This window comes from Xenopus laevis, chromosome 1S, assembly GCF_017654675.1.
Source record: "Xenopus laevis strain J_2021 chromosome 1S, Xenopus_laevis_v10.1, whole genome shotgun sequence".
NCBI lineage: Eukaryota > Metazoa > Chordata > Amphibia > Anura > Pipidae > Xenopus > Xenopus laevis.
Window position 1 is genome coordinate 84,622,473 of NC_054372.1, and position 17,206 is coordinate 84,639,678.

Below are 17,206 nucleotides of genomic sequence, written 5' to 3' on the forward strand. Positions count from 1 at the left end.
TTTTTTTTTTTTTAGGTATTTGAGATTACAGAAGGACCAAGTGGACAATTAAAAACATTTTGTCTGTATGTAATATGATTATGTAAGATTGGGTGGGTTATGCCACTTACAGTATGTTAAATACCTGGTAATACTTACACAGACAAAGGGCCAATAGGCTAAACACATGTTGTGCTAATAAACACACAGAATTTGGGGCTAGTCCGTCATTATATCCTTCTTGCTACTTTTTTTTTTAAAATTTACTTCTTGGATAGTCCTAATACCATAGCAAGAAGGTTGTCGTTTGTCTTTATACATCTATTTGTATGATATATGCATATCTGTAGACTGGATGATAACAAATATAGATATTTAACTAAGGAAAAAACTTTTTAAAGAGATGACATACCTTTATTTGGCCTTTTGTGAATGGAAGTGTAAACTCTCCATGTACAAGACCATTTTTTTCAAAGAAAATTACACTGTGTTTATTGGGTTTGCTCTGTGATGAGGCAATTAAAGCTCCTGAAGGCCTTGAAATAATAAAAATACTGATATGAAATAATAGTGCATTATGTATGAACATAACAGAAAATAATATTTATTAGTGGATACTGTTGGTATATCACCCTCCTTGAGATTAAGGGCGTTATCATGAGCACAGGCCCCATACTACCTAGTCAGCTCTCCCTCTAGGGTTCCTGGGTTATTAGTCTACTGCCCCTCTGGATCATTTGGGGGCTCAGCCCTGTGAACTACCAAGAATAGATGTGTTAATTTCAAACATGTCCCAATATGCCCCAAACCCTACATCAAGATCTGCCCCTTCTGTGAACCACAAAACTAGATGCAGCTTCTATCAGGGCCAACCCACTTAGACCAGGCCTATGAGAGGACTTCTGATGGCGACCCTGTACATTAGCCACTGTGTATTTGCTGCTCTTCTGCAAATACTGCTGCATGGCAGGTGCTCATATTAGTGATTCAGACAAAAGGCACATGGCGTATTTGACAACCCCACAACCACTTCAGCAGTCAAAACTTCCTTTCCTGTCCTTTCTTTTCCCAATGCATACAACAGACAATAGCCTTATCAAGCAAAGTTTGTGTGGAGATGCTTTTGTTGTTGTTTGAGAATCCCTCTGCCAGGCAACACTATTTAAAATAAGTAATGTTCTTCCATTTAAAGAAGGAAATGTATATTCAATGGGGGTGCCAAAATGTTAGGCACCCCACAGTGATTATAATCAATACCCGCCACTACTCCTGTTTGCTGAAAACAGTAGCCCTGAGTACTTCTTCAGGAACAACACATTTTCATCTTCTGTTCTTGTCTTCTGTCCTAATCAGGTACACATGAATATTAGCAAGAAAACTAAGAAGCAAAAATCCATCTTTTTGCTGAAGTGATTATACATTTCCTTCTCGTTTAAATGGCTGGGAAGTACAGCCAACTGAAGCTGCGCCATCCAGTAATTTTGAGCTTTCTGAATCACGTGTTTAGGATAAGAAATCTAGTTTAATGAATGATTAATTAATAGTGCTGATTTGCACAACAACAAAGTAGACATGTGAGTGGCACTTTGCAGTTAGTACCATAAATCTATAAATACAGTCAAAAAATATATATTTTAAACGTAACACAATTTTATCCTTAAAAAAATGTTAGACAAAGAAATAATTAGACAGTGAAAACATACTTCCAGGAGAGTGCTTGCTCTAAGCCTTCAATAGATTCGCTGGTAGATTGCAGTGCAAGTTCTCTGTTCCACACTCTGATCTTACGAGTACCTATATTTTTAAAAACAAAGTAAATTAAAAAAAAGAGATTTGATTGTGTTAGTTTTAACATAAATTAACAGCAAAAAAGCTGCCTACAAAGAACAAGAGCTTGTCCCTTCCAACAGAACTTGAATCTTAAGACTCCATATTGCAAGGCTAAATAAAAGTATGTGCTATCTGCCATGCTACACTGACAGAAAAGCAGCATATTTTTGTATTTCTCTGACATTGTTTAGATAATGGCAGTTTTATGGTAAGACATATATATGTCACACTTTGGACATTGTATATCTTTTACTTTGTGCAACCATTCTATAATGTTCTCAGCATCGGACCACAGAAAAGAAAATGTAGGTTCTAACTGCAATAGGGATAAATGTGAGCATAAAAGACACAAACATCCAGTTAATCCGGAGATCAGATGCCCGTTACCCAGAAACCTCAGAATTATGGGAAGACCATGTCCCATAGACCACATTTTAACCAAATAATTCAAATTTTTTATTTCATTTATTCCGTAGAAATGAATCCGTACCATGTCCTTGACCTAAACTAAGCTGAATAAATTCAGAGTTGTAGCAAAACAATCCTTTTGGGTTTAATATTTTAGTAGATTTTAAGTATGGAGAGCCAAATTAAGGAAAGATCCCTTATTCAGAAAACCCCAGGTCCCAAGCATTCTGGATAATAGGTCCTATACCTGTAGTAAAATAGATTTTTCATGTAGAGGCTTTATTTATATAAAAAAGGATTGAATTGGATGATTTATGCAATATATTCTTGCAGAGACCTGCAAGAAGTAAAGCTTTTTTGCAGATGACATAAAATCTGCATTTTGTGATTGTCGGCAGTCGGAGAGCTTATGTGAGGAGGCAGCTACATAAAATGTGAAACAAACAGTTCATTGAAACTATATTTTAACATGGTGATGGAAAAACTTAGGTGTGGGGAATTTTCATCACACACTACACACAGATCAAAATCACAGCAGAAGTTGCGTGGAAGTAGCAGTCCCAGGCATACTAAAAGTCCACGGAGTGCTAACTAATTTGGCTTTTTCCCCACATTCCTATACTTCAACACCAATGAGCATCTTTTAGAACATCTAAAAAAAGGCAATATTGCAACATAACAGTTTGTAAGTGGTGATTAAGGCAAGCGGTGGCCATATCAAATAGTGATACATAGTACTTCTGAATTATATTGGGAGAAATTGTATTTTTTCTTGTTTGAAAAATATCACTTAAGAAAATATTTGTGCTGGTTTCATAATAATGATAAAATAAACACAGTTCTGGGTGATGGACCCCTGGTTCCGTATTTATATGCATTATGTAAATACATCTCCTGAAACTGGAGCAAAAAAAAAAAAACACTTCATCAACATATAAGACATTGGAGTATGGTTGGCATTAAGAAATGTGATGAATATAGCAAGAAAGCCATTACCAGCTTTGTAAAAAGAAATACCATTTACCTGACTCTTTGCAAACTGAGCTAACAGCAAACAGTTGTCCATCGCCTCTCCAAGTGATTCTAGGTTTATGGTCATCCCATGGCAAAGCAGGCTTGACTACCTGGAAGAATAATATTATATTTGTGCTGCTCACAAAAACTTTTTAGTGTACATGCTTCAGGTTATTTCAGACATCCTTATCTTTAATTTGCCAAAGAACAAACAAGTCATAATGGAAAATAGCTTACACTCTTGGGCAAATGTAATAAAAGGAACAAAGTTTGCTACCTGTCTAATCACCTATAGCATGAATCCATTACTGGTCACCTGTTTAAAGGAACAGTTCAGTGTAAACATTTTTCTAATATAGTTAGTTAGCTAAAAATGTAATGTATAAAGGCTGGAGTGAATGAATATCTAACAGAAAATAACACAATTTCTGTTTTTGTATGGGACATAACTGTTCAGTGAGTTTCAAAAGCAATGGTTATGACCCATATGACCCCCCTTCAAGTCACTGATTGGTTACTGCCTGGTAACCAATCAGTGGAAAGAATGAGAGCTGAAAAGCAGGAAGTAGTGTTCTGGCTATTATATTAGACATCCAGCCTTTATACATTACATTTCTGGCTAAATAATTATATTAGAAAATGTTTTTATTTTGCACAGCCTATCTATTTGCCCAGTTTTTTACACTGTTCCTTTAAAAGTAAACATCTTATTGGTTGCTATGTGTTATTGCTCCTGGGCAAACTTAGTGCCTTATATTACATATGGGGTATAAATGTAAACATAAGTTTAATCTAAAAACAACTGTGAGATCAAGCCACTAAGTATAGACTACTGAGAGGCACATTTATCAAGGGTCAAGTTTCAAATTCATGTGAGCTTTTTAAAACTCCCATAAATTCGACGGGTCGAAATTTATTATTAAAATCAAAATTATTTAAATTCGGACAAATTTAAACCACCCACCACCCACCTCGAATGTCAGGAAGGCTGCAAACATCACCAAATTGATCCCAGGACGTCTCCCATTGACTTAAACAGCAATTTGCAAAGCTTTAGATGTGGAATAGTCAAATTCATAAAGGGCCATTAGTATGAAAAATCATAAAAATCAAATTTGAATTTTTTTTAAAAAAACCTGAATCAAATTTGGATAACTCCTTAGTCAAATTTGACAGTTTTGACTATAAAAAAATTTGAAAATTAAAATTTTCAATTTGACCCTTGATATCTGATGACACATTTTGAATGATATAACATTAAAAGGCTCTGAGGGACGCATTAAATGTGGGAATCACACGTAATTGCTTAATATGCCTCCTACTGCCTTTTCCGGTGATTACCCTGGATTTATCAATGTCGAACCTCATATGATAATTAGATAGAGCCCATTCTATCAGTGGGATTAAAGACATGCTCCACTTCTTGGCTCATATGAGCACAATCAAAACAAATAATCACTCCATTGCAAAGCCCATTAAATGTATTTATCATTCACAGATCACTGAAAGTAAGACAGATTCAAGCGAAATACTCAGTGAACAGTTATACAAATATCTCAAATTATTGAATAAAATTACCTGAATAAATCTGAAACGTTTGCACATCACAGAATCGTTTACATCCTGCAATTTACATACTCACATACAAACAGCAACTATGAGTTACTCATAGTTAATGTCACAATTTATACATTTGACAAGGGTACTGCATAAACATAAAACTAAATAGAGTTTAACAGAGGTTGCTTAGCTTGGTCTGAGCCATGAAATGTCCATTTTTTTTGTTGGCCTGAGGCCTGGAGGAACTGAGAATTATAGAAGAAGAAACCAACAACTGCTGAAAACATATAAGGCAGAATCTATTCAGATATTTTCATTATGGATATTATTAAACATTTATATGTTTAAAGGAACAGTTCAGTGTAAAAATAAAAACTGAATAAATAGATAGGTTGTGCAAAATAAAAAATGTTTCTAATATAGTTAGTTAGGTAAAATGTAATGTATAAAGGCTGGAGTGACTGGATGTCTAACATAATAGCCAGAATCCAAATTCCTGCTTTTCAGCTCTCTAACTCTGAGTTAGTCAGGGACTTGAAGGGGGACCACATGGGGCATAACTATTCAGTGAGTTTGCAATTGATCCTTCACATTCAGCTCAGATTCAAAAGCAAGAGTTATGGCCCATGTGCCCCCCCCTCAAGTCACTAATTGGTTACTGCTTGGTCACCAGTCAGTGGAAAACAAGAGAGCTGACAAGCAGGAAGTAGTATTCTGTTCTGTTATGTTAGACTTCAGTCACTCCAGCCTTTACACATTACATTTTTGTTTACATTAGAATTACATTAGAAATATTTTTTATTTTGCACAGCCTATTACTTTTCCCAGTTTTTATACTGAACAATTCCGTTAACAACGTTCATTAGAGAAATACAAATTACCAACATGAATTGTATCAGATGTAAATGATCCAAAAATAAAATACCATTATTTTTTGTTGAGCTGCTTGTTTTCCTTCGGATCCATGAAACTGAGTTTCTTTTTTGCCCCACCCAACAGTGATAAATTTGCCTGTTAAAATAGTAAGAAATTTTACTGTACTGATCAGTAAACCTAAATAATAGTATTTTTTCATGACTGTCTGGTAACAGTTTAAATTAAGTGTATGAAACATATTTACAATTTTTCCTGAATAAAGAATAGTTATTTCAACATAAATGGAGGTTCACGATGCAAAATAACACATGCTTGCAAAGAATAAGCTTAAGACAAAAATCATTAAAAAAAAATTGTCCCTAGGTTATACAGAAAATCAATTTTGACAGCTACTTCATACTTTTGATCTTAATAAGCTATGTAAACATTCATTATATCATATCAACAGCTTGAAGTAGTCTTAAGCCAACATGCAGCAACTTTACATAACTGTGACCTTTTTGGCAGTCAGGGAGGTAAAAAGAGCACGTGGTGGTGAAAAAGTAAAACTGCTGCATATGAGAATAGTCTGTTTACCTGATTTCATGTTAGCAAATCCAAGTGTACAGCACATTTTGAAAGGAAGTATAGTGAAGGATGTAGCATAACTAAAAGAATCCACACCAAGTAACTCGACTGCAGGGTACAACTCATCTTGATTCCTGGCTGCTCTCTCCAAACATTTCACTTCCCTTTCCTGTACCCATAACCTTTTTTATTACTCCACCCAGTGCTAAACTGTTAATGGAGAACTAAAGCTTAACTTAAGAAGTAGGCCAGAAATTTTATTCTTTATGTTTATGTTATTCTTATGTTTTGTTATGCTTCTATAAAAGCCCAAGGCACCACAGCACTTTAGCAGTAAAGTGTCCGTGCCTCCAAATGTGCCCCAGTACTCCCCATCTTCTTTTGTGCAGATTCACTGCACGTGCTCTGTGTAGCTGCTGTCAGTTACTGAGATTAGGGACTGACTCACAATATACAGTACACACAGAATATAAATGTCACAATACAAGGAAAGATTAGTAATTAATACAGATAATTACAACATGGCAGCACAGAAACCAGTGCAATTAGCATCAGAATTTAGCCTTGTAGCATTAGCTTATATTACAGAAAACTTCTTTTTCTGCTTCATACTTTACAACTACCCCTAAGCTTAATTTCTTAACAGCTGCACAGAGCCCACTGAGCATGTGAGTGTTGCAGACTTCGCACTTTATTGAATTAGTGTTGTCCTAGCGAATTTACGCCTGGCTAAGTGTTGCGATGGCTGCGAAGCAGTCGAATTTTCGCCGGTTAGGGAAATTATTCCAAAATACGAACAGCCCCTGGCAGAAGATACATTTTTCTAAATGTCCAAAGGTGAAAATCCCCTTTAAATAATAACTGGAGAGACACAGGCTGCACATGCCTGGTTTCATTATTTATTTTCATTTCAGAATGGGACACCATACTTTTTGTTCTGCGCTGGACCCCTGCTTGCCTGCATTTAACCCTATGTTTAAAGAGGACACACATATATATATCAAACAAAAAAGTCCAGACAACTTGCTTAATGGAACAAAAAAAGTCACGGACTGGGTTTGCACTCCACTCCACTTTGTACAAATATATATATATATATATATATATATATATATATATTTTTTTTTATTATTATTATTTATTTATTTATTTATTTATTTTCAACGATCATTGCAATGCAGCAATCTAAAACTAACCATTCAGATTTAAATTGTAGGATCAAAGTAAGGCAAATAGACATCAGACAATATTCTGGCCATTATTCTGGGGGAGTTGCAGCTCCACTAACTACCATGAGCACAGTAAGATAGGACTGGGAGCACAGAGACATGGACTCCTACAGACAATTGGGCTCCTACTGAAGATTTCTGATTGTCATTGTAAAGGTGGCCATACACGGACAGATTAAAGCTGCCGAAATTGGTCCTTTAGATCAAGTTGGCAGTTTATCTGCCCGTGTGCGGAGGATTCCCCCAATCGATATCAGGCCAAAAATCGGCCTGATATTGATTTGGTTTGATTTTTCCTGCAAGGACCACATTGGCTAGTTGATCTGTTCCTACAACCTGTTGGCGCCCATTCGCTTTGTTGTAATGTGATTGCTCGGCCCTAGGGCCGAACGTTTGGATTAACCCATTATCACCCTGCCATTAGTGGGCATATCGGGGAAAGATCCACTCGTTTGGCTTATCGTGTGTGGTCACCTTAAGTAAGGACAGGCCCGGGTGTCAGATTTATCAAAGTGTGAGATAAGAACTCACCACAATAAAAATCATTCACTTTCTAATCATTACTATGGGATTTTTAAAAGCATATTGATCAAATAGTGAACTCAATTGATAAATATGATTCTAAAAATCCCATAATGATTGCCTAATTGGAGAAATAAGAAAAAAAACGTACCTTCACCAAAATCATCCTGGTCAATTGACTTTTCAGTAATTGGTTCAAAGTCTTTGGTCATTAGGATTAGAGTATGTTGACCTTGAATGCAAAAAGAAAAAAAAAATTCACAATGGATAAAAATGTGTAAAATGAATAAACCCCTCCAAAATTTACGACAGTAGTTGTGACTAGATGTAATTTACATTTAGTAATCAGAGGACTACATTCCCGTCAACAACCACCCCCTTTGTTTAAATAGGACCCGAAATTGTAATATACTCAAGGTCCAGGCATGCAACTTGCATGCAAGAGCAAAGATCAAAAAAAGCGTGTTTTAGGAAATCCAAATTCTGTTAAATAGTATTAAAATGCATGGATACTGTTCATACCTGTGACAAGAAGCACAAGTTCTTGATCCGGGCTCCAGCTCATTGCAACAATGCCACTATCCACACTGCCAACACATTCTAACTAAAAGTAAAATTATTCAACATTATTAATAAGTGTTAATAAATATTCCAATATGATTAATATTTAAAGGAAAACTATACCCCCAAAATGAATACTTAAGCAACAGATAGTTTATATCAAATTTAATGACATATTAAAGAATCTTACCAAACTGGAATATATATTTACATAAATATTGCCCTTTTACATCTCTTGCCTTGAACCACCATTTCGTGACTCTATCTGTGCTGCCTCAGAGATCACCTGACCAGAAATACTACAACACTAACTGTAACAGGAAGAAGTGAGGAAGCAAAAGGCAGAACTCTGTCTGTTAATTGGCTCATGTGACCTTACATGTGGTTTGTATGTGTGCACAGTGAATCTTACGATCTCAGGGGGCGGCCCTTATTTTTTAAAATGGCAATTTTCTATTTATGATTACCCAATGGCACATACTACTAGAAAAGTATATTATTATGATTATGGTTCATTTACATGAAGCAGGGTTTTACACATGAGCTGTTTTACTCAGTATCTTTTAATAGAGACCTACATTGTTTGGGGGGTATAGTTTTCCTTTAAGGCTTATATGTTACAACAAATGATTCTGCTTAATTAAAAATCTATGCAATGATAGTGACCTTCAATAATATACCCCATATGAAAAGAAAGTAACAAAAGCAAGAGGCTGAGCCCTGAGTGTATTTACACAACTCATGGAACGCTATTATCCTGTACTCTTACAAATTTTACCGAGTCATGTGACACAAAATGCACTGCTAAGCGCGGTTTATAACTCATTTTTACTGGATTTATATTAATACACTTAAAGGGATCCTGCCATGATTTTTATGGTGTTGTTTTTATTTCTAAATTAAACTGTTTACACTGCAAATAATTCACTCTACTATGTAAAATTTCATTCCTAAACCAACAATTGTATTTGTTTGGTTATTATATATTGTTGTAGGCAGCCATCTCGGGTCATTTTGCATGGTCATGTGCTTTCAGAAAGAGCCAGCACTTCATGATGGAACTGTTTTCAGACAGGCTATTGTTTCTCCTACTCAATGTAATTGAAGGTGTCACAGTGTGACATGGATTTTACTATTGAGTGCTGTTCTTATATCTACCAGGGAGCGGTTATCTGGTTACATGTAGTGAATAAAGCAGCAGCACTCCGGTATTTTTGAAAATTTGTAAACCTTTACTTAAATGGCATAGGCAACGTTTCAGGCTACGCAGGCCCTTTGTCAAGCCATGGCTTGACAAAGGGCCTGCGTAGCCCGAAACGTTGCCTATGGCATTTAAGTAAAGGTTTACAAATTTTCAAAAATACCGGAGTGCTGCTGCTTTATTCACTACATGTATGCGTTGCCCTGGCAGGGGGTACGGCGTGCACCCGGGGCTGCAAAGAGCTTAATCCGCTTTTGAAGCACACCTTATCTATATTTACTGGTTATCTGGTTACTTTCCCATTGTTCTGATGGGGGAGAGAAGAGAGGGGGTGATTTCACTCCAACTTGCAGTGCAGCAGTAAAGAGTGACTGGAGCTTATCAAAGCACAAGTCACGTGCTGGGCACCTAGAAAACTGACAATATGTCTAGTCCCATGTCAGATTTAAAAATTAAATATAAATATAAATCAGTTTGTTCGTTTGAAAAACAAATTTCAGTGCAGAAGTCTGCTGGAGCAGCAATATTAAATGTTGTATTTTGAAAAAAACATTTTCCCATGACATTTACCCTTTAAGGTAATTACACTGATGATGGTAGTGCCACAGCTCAGTTTCTAAGGTAAGCAGACTTCTTATAGTGGCTTTAAAAAAAGTCAAGTATTTCAAGACAATTTTTTTTTGGGGGTTGCCCCGCATGTCCCTATCATTTTGAGAAACACAAGTAAACAAAAATATTATGAGGGAACGAAAATATCAGTAGCATAGCAAAGGTAAAGAGATTTAAAAATTACCTGGCCAGTATTGAGATTAGACAGTAGGACGTCACCTGTTGATGTTGCAACACATACTGACTCTTGATCAGGGACATCCTGGATCCCAACAAGATGGCCACTCCCATCCTCTGGAAGGAAATGTGCTGCTGTTAAAGATATGTCTCTGATGATCTGTTAAAAATGAAACTGCATTAGATTTTTTTTTTAGTTAAGAATACTAATGAACTCAGTTTACTCATTTAAAATGGATAGAAATGCAACATATAAAAAGATCACATTGAAAATGTGTTCAATTAAAATTATATAAAAATATAAATATTTTTGTAAAAAAAAGTGCACACCTTTTTAAAATAGTGTGAAGCTTAAATGTATGAAATCAATCAACACAAAATTATTGATACTCCAAGAATCATGGCAATGACAGTCAATGCCAATATAAAAACATCTTACATGCAGTCCATTGTACAACTATTTTTGCCAGAATATTTAAAATTTTACTGAAAGGGAATATACTGTAATAGTCATTTATAGTCCTCATGATCACCCATCAAACAATGGTGGAAGGAAAATAACATACAATTCATCACAGTATGAGTCCTCTTTTAGTTAAACTAAGATTGTAAGTATTTGAAACTGAGACAAAGGTGCAATGGAAGAACAAAATTAAAAGATGGTAAGACACCTTTTTTGATGAGAATGAAATTAACAAGTGTTCTTATTATTATTATATTTAAGTAGTAGCACATAAGTATTTGTAAAAGTTATTTAGCTTTAAAGAACACTAAGGGGCCTATTTATGAAGCCTCGGTTTTTTGTGGTCAAGTTTTTTAGGGGGAAAACTCGAATTTTTAGATGAAAAAAAAAATCTGTTGTGCTCCAAAGCTGCAAAAAAATCTGAAAATACTCCAGTTAAAACCTACTGAAATCATGTAAAAGTCAATGGCACATGCCCTTTTAACAAGTTGAGGATGTTTCTTGCCTTCAAGATCTTCAAGGGTTTCGGTTTGGTTTTCGTTCGAAAAACAGAAAAAGTAGCGGTTTCAGTGCCAAATCCAAAAGGTCACATGATCTGATTTGACGCATAAATTTGTAGCGACTTTTTTCCGCACATGCTTTTTCGTTCGGATTTATTAGTAAATTAATGGCATTCTGGTTTGGGAGTTTGGTTGAATTTTTAAAAAAAATTTAATATAGTGAGGAAAAGTTGAGTATTAGTAAATACCCCCCCTAAATGTTTATTAACCCTTTCACTACCAGGAGTTTCGGTCACTTATGAACTTTTAGGGGCTGATTCACTAAGGGTCGAATATCGAGGGTTAATTAAAGCTCGATATTCGACTGGGAATTGAAATCCTTCGACTTCGAATATTGAAGTCGAAGGATTTAGCGCAGATAGTATGATCGAACGATCGAAGGATTATTCCTTCAATCGAACGATAAAATCCAACAATCGAAGGAATATCCTTCGATCAAAAAAAGTTAGGCAAGCCTATTGGGACCTTCCCCATAGGCTAACATTGACTTCGGTAGCTTTTAGATGGCGAACTAGGGGGTCGAAGTTTTTTTTAAAGAGACAGTACTTCGACTACCGAATGGTCGAATAGTCGAACGATTTTTACTTCGAATCCTTCGATTCGAAGTTGTAGTCGAAGGTCGAAGTAGCCCATTCGATGGTCAAAGTAGCCCAAAAAAAACTTCGAAATTCGAAGTATTTTTACTTCGAATCCTTCACTCGAAGTTAGTGAATCGGCCCCTTATTGCCAGACAGTTTTTGAATATTTTATGCTCTTTCAGTTTTGGGGCCTTTCCTGGGGGGGGGGGGGGGGTACTTACAGTTTACCCAGATAAATAATATTTTGTTTTTTTTCAGGACAACCTAAACTTTCAAAATATGCAAGAATGCTGATGCAATTCTACTTTTGTAACAAGATATAAGCTTCTAAATGTAAAAAAAAATATGTATAAGCAACAATAAATTATTCATAATATAAACACATATAGTAGAAACATAATTTATTTTATGCATGAACTAATTTAAAAAGTCCCATGTCTCGCCAATACAAAATATGTATAGTTTTCTGGAGATTTGACTTGTATAAGTCAAAAACTCCCAGCAGTACACTACCAACATTTCAAAGCGCTGCTCCTGAAACCTGCAAAAAAAATTCTTTGAACAGTAGGTTTACCCTAGCAAACCATACATTTTTGCAAAGAGCAGATTGTGGTGAATCCAGAATAAGTAAATTTGTTATTCTGCAAACTATCCAGTCAAAATGCTTTCCTAAAATTAGGGAGATTTTATAAAATTTTCTGACATTTTTGAAAAATCCCCTCAAATCCTCCACTTTGCAGCATCTTATCTCCCACATAACTTTAGGTATCAATATAAATCACCCTACATATAAGGGCCAGGGGTCCACTGAACAGTTTAATGCCCAATATCCATAGGTTTACCTAAGTATCTGGCCTCTAGTAGCCCCAAAAGGACGACACCCCATATGATCTATCACAGTGGTGGTAGCTAGTACCACTAGGAGGCAGGACACAACCATAAAGAAAACTGAATCCTCCTTCACTGGCTATACCCCCAGCAGGCGGAGATTAAGATCAGTTTGTACCAAAGTCAACAGGAATATGTAATAACTAGAATTGTAATAAAAACTGAGAACTTTGAAAAAAAAGAACTGAATGAGGGCCTCAATCCAGGGAGGAAACCCCTGTGTCCCCTAAGTGACTGAAGAGAAAGATTTAACGGGGAGTACAAAAAATGTCCTTTTCTCCAAGTCAGTTTGGGGGACACAGGGACAGTGGGGACGTACCAAAGCTGTCACCTGAAATCCCAGGTGGGAGAATGAGGCCTATGTAGAAGTAGCTAACTCTAATGGAATGGGCAGTGACTCTGCTTGGCGGAGTCTGACCCCGTGCCGTGTAGACTATTTGAATAGCTTGCTTGATCCAGTGGGATATGGTCTGCTTGGTAGCCAGGGCACCCTGCCGTGGCCCTGAAGGAAGGACCAGTACTGAGTTGGACTTGTGCAGGTAGAACTTTAGAGCCCTTACGTTAGTCGGGGTGTGCAATGCCGTTTCCTTCTGGTTAGCTGGTGCAGGACAGAAGGAAGGAACAACTACTGTATTTCCTGGTTCAGATGGAACTCAAACAACTTTCGGTAAAAAAGATGGAATCGTGTGAAGGATCTCACTGTCATGGTGGAAGACGAGGTAGGGCATTTTGCATGATAGAGCGCTGAGCTCTGAGACCAAAGTGATTGCCAGGAGAAAAACTGTTTGCCAGGTGAGCCACTGAAGAGACACAGAGCCTAGAGGTTCAAAGGGTGGATGTTGTAGTGCGCGTAGTACTAGTGTCAGTCCCAAAGGGGGGCTGGAGCCAGTAAGGGAGGAGCCACGTGAGCTCCCTGCATGAATGTCTTGACGACAGGTAGTAGTGCTAGTCGTTTCTGGAAGAGTACCGATAGCGCTGAGATCTGCGACTTGAGAGAACCTAGGGACAGACCCATGGAGAGACCTTCTTGCAGGAACTCCAGAACATTGGTTATGGATAGTATCCTGAATTTTTCTATTTCACTTTGTGTCTAGTACACCACTGGCAATAGTGCCAAACTCTGTGATAGGCCCTGGCTAAAACCGGTTTTTGGGCTACACACATTGTGTGTGCTACAGCCTTGGGGAATCCCTTCTCGATCAGGATTTGGGTCTCAAAGCCACGCCGTAAAGTTGAGGCTTGTTAGGTTTGGATGTCGGATAGGTCCCTAGGTGAGAATGTCTGGGAGTGGAGGCAAGGTCCATGGTCTTGCCACCAAGAGGTTGAGGAGATCTGTGAACCAAGCTCGTCTAGGCCACCTCGGGGCAACTAGAATGAGGGTGGTCTGTTCTCTATACACCTTCCTGATGGTTCTGGGTATGAGTGGCGGGGTGGGAAGGTGTATGCCAGATGAAAGGGCCAGGTAGCTGTCAGTGTGCCGGCGTCTATGGTTAGGGGATCCCTGTACCAGGCCAGGAAGGGTGGTACCTTTCTGTTGTGCCTGGTTGCCATAAGATCTACCTCTGCGGGACCCCACCTTTGCATTATCTCTTGAAAGATTTCGTCCTTCAGTGACCACTTGCCTGGGTCCAAGGACTGCCAGCTTAGGAAGTCTGCTTCCCAGTTTAACAACCCTGAAATGTAGATGGCGGACAGGTGGACTTACTGGGTCTCAGCCCATTGGAAGATTATCTCATTAGTGCTCCTGCTGTGGAGTTGTCCGATTGTATCTTCACAGCTTGACCCGTCAGGTCTTGTTGCCAGTGAAGTAGACCTAGTCGGGTTGCCCAAATCTCTAGCAAATTGATCGGCAACTGTTTTTCGTTGTGTTTCTATTCTCCTTGCGCTGACCTGACCTTGAGAACTGTTCCCCAGCTGAAGAGACTTGCATCTGTTGTCAGCATGCGCCAGCAGGGTTCCCCTAGATGTTTTCCCATGGTGAGGTGAGTGGTTTGCAACCACCAGAGAAGGGAGGTCTGTGTTTGTCGAGACATCTGGATCTCTGTAGTAAGGATTTCCGTTTCCAGGTGGTAAGTATGTTCCACTGGAGTTCCCTGAGGTGCTACTGGGCGAATGGTACTGCTTCTATGATAGAGACCATGACTTTCGTGCAAATTATTGCCGTATGTCGTAGCTTCTGAAGCAGAGCCTTTACTAGTGCTTGAAGATGAAGTACCTTCTCCAGAGGGAGTGAGATCCTCTGTGTTTGTGTGTTGAACTTCATGCCTGTAAATTTCATGGATTGGCTGATGCGGAAAGAAATGAGTACATGTAGGTAAGCATCCTTTATGTTGAGGGACATAAGGAATTGCACTGGGGATATCGCTGCGATGATCGATTGGAGGGATTCCTATTTGAATTTTCATGAGCAAAGGAAGTTGTTCCTTTAGATCAAAAATGACCCGACTTTTTTGGGAACTACAAAGAGGTTTGAGTAGTATCCCTTGAAATACTCAAGGTACAGGGACGCTTAATTCTGCTAGAAGGAGGCTGAAATGACTTCTTAGAATGATGTGTGCTTGTTCAGTTCTTGGGGGAGTCTTGAAATGAAGAACCGGTGTAGGGGGAGTGATGAGAACTCTAAGTGGTAACCTTGAGTAACAACCTCATGAATCCAGGAGTCTTGGATGTGTGTGACGCGTCAGCAAAATGGCTTAATCTCCCCCTTATTGGTGTCGTACCTAGAAGGATGGCATCATGCTGAGGTAGTCTTGTCCGTGGCCTTTGACATGTGTTTTCGGTTTTGCCAGGGAGTTCTTTGCTTGTTTCCAAAGCGACCTCTGTTTGTAAATGGTTATCTCTGACCCTAACAATTTCTAAATGCTAACAAACTTCCAGTACAAACCCTACCAGGTTCATGTCCCACAGGCAGAGTAGCACACAAACAAGGAGCATTGGGTAGGAGGAGCATAGCACACACAGGCAGCATAGGGCAGGCAGACCATGGCACACAGGAAGCATAGAGCAGGCAGAGCATGGCACACAGGGAGCATAGCGCAGGCAGAGCATGGCACAAAGGGAGCATAGGGCAGGCAGAGTATGATACACAGGGAGCATAGGGCGGGCAGAGCATGGCACACAGGGAGCATAGGGCAGGCAGAGTATGATACACAAGGCTCATAGGGCAGGCAAAATATGGCACACAGGAAGCATAGTGCAGGCAAAATATGGCACACAAGAAGCATAGTGGCATAGTGCAGGCTGAGTACAGCACACAAGGCGTATAGGGCAGGCAGAGTGTGGCGTACACACAGGGAGCATAGGGAAGGCAGAATATGGCACATACAGGGGGCATAGGGAAGGCAGAATACAGCAGAAAACAGGCTTACCTAAAAAAAAAACCAAAAAAAACCATACATTTTTGTTAAGTACACATTCTAACACAGGGGTGCCCAAAAGGTAGATGGGGATCTAGCAGTAGACCTTTAGCTGGTGAGCAGTAGATCTCAAGACACTGTCAACAAACAGCTTCTCTAAATCACCCCCCTATTTCATGATTTTCATTCAGATTTGTATTATGTTATGGTTACCTAAGAAATACAGGTTTGTTTAATATGACAATATACATTTCCCATTAATCAATATTTAAGTAGTATTTTCCGTGGAACTGAATGCTAACAATGGTTTTATGGTTGTAGATCATAATGGGTCAACATCACTGAAAGCAGACCTTGCATTAGTAAAGTATGGGCACTCCTGTTCTAACAAATACAACAAGGGAAAATACACCTTTCTATACCAAAGCATCAAACTGCAAAGCTATGCTAAAAATACATAAGCAATAATGGGATAAAATTGCAATAAAAACACAAATATTGTACAAATCAATGAAATAAAAAAATGACGACAGCATAATTAGTGGCCAAAATAGATGACCTGATCACACTGCCAAAATAAACAGTTTTTAGGGGTAAAACAAAATTGTAAAATGAAAGGGGTTGTTCACCTTCAAACAACTAGTTGGTTTCAGATAGATCACCAGAAATAACGACTTTTTCCAATGAATTTCTATTTTCTATGTGTGACGGTTTTTCTAATATTGAAGTGTAAAGTGTCATTTCTCTCCTTCTGAAGCAGCTCTGGGAGGGGGGTTCGCCGATCCTGTAAACTGTTCTAAATTGATACATTTAGTTGATACATTTCTT

General features: G+C 38.1%; 1 protein-coding gene across 1 annotated transcript in view; it reads right to left on the reverse strand.

Annotated features, from left to right (window-relative positions):
- The window catches only part of elp1.S (elongator acetyltransferase complex subunit 1S homeolog), a 79,552-nt gene that overhangs the window by 57,646 nt on the left and 4,700 nt on the right, over positions 1 to 17,206 (reverse strand). The window contains 8 exon segments of the mRNA NM_001096471.1: positions 392 to 515; positions 1,683 to 1,773; positions 3,242 to 3,341; positions 5,717 to 5,770; positions 5,773 to 5,802; positions 8,137 to 8,217; positions 8,508 to 8,589; positions 10,541 to 10,693. Coding sequence (NP_001089940.1) covers positions 392 to 515; positions 1,683 to 1,773; positions 3,242 to 3,341; positions 5,717 to 5,770; positions 5,773 to 5,802; positions 8,137 to 8,151 — 414 coding nt within the window. The 5' untranslated portion in view covers positions 8,152 to 8,217; positions 8,508 to 8,589; positions 10,541 to 10,693.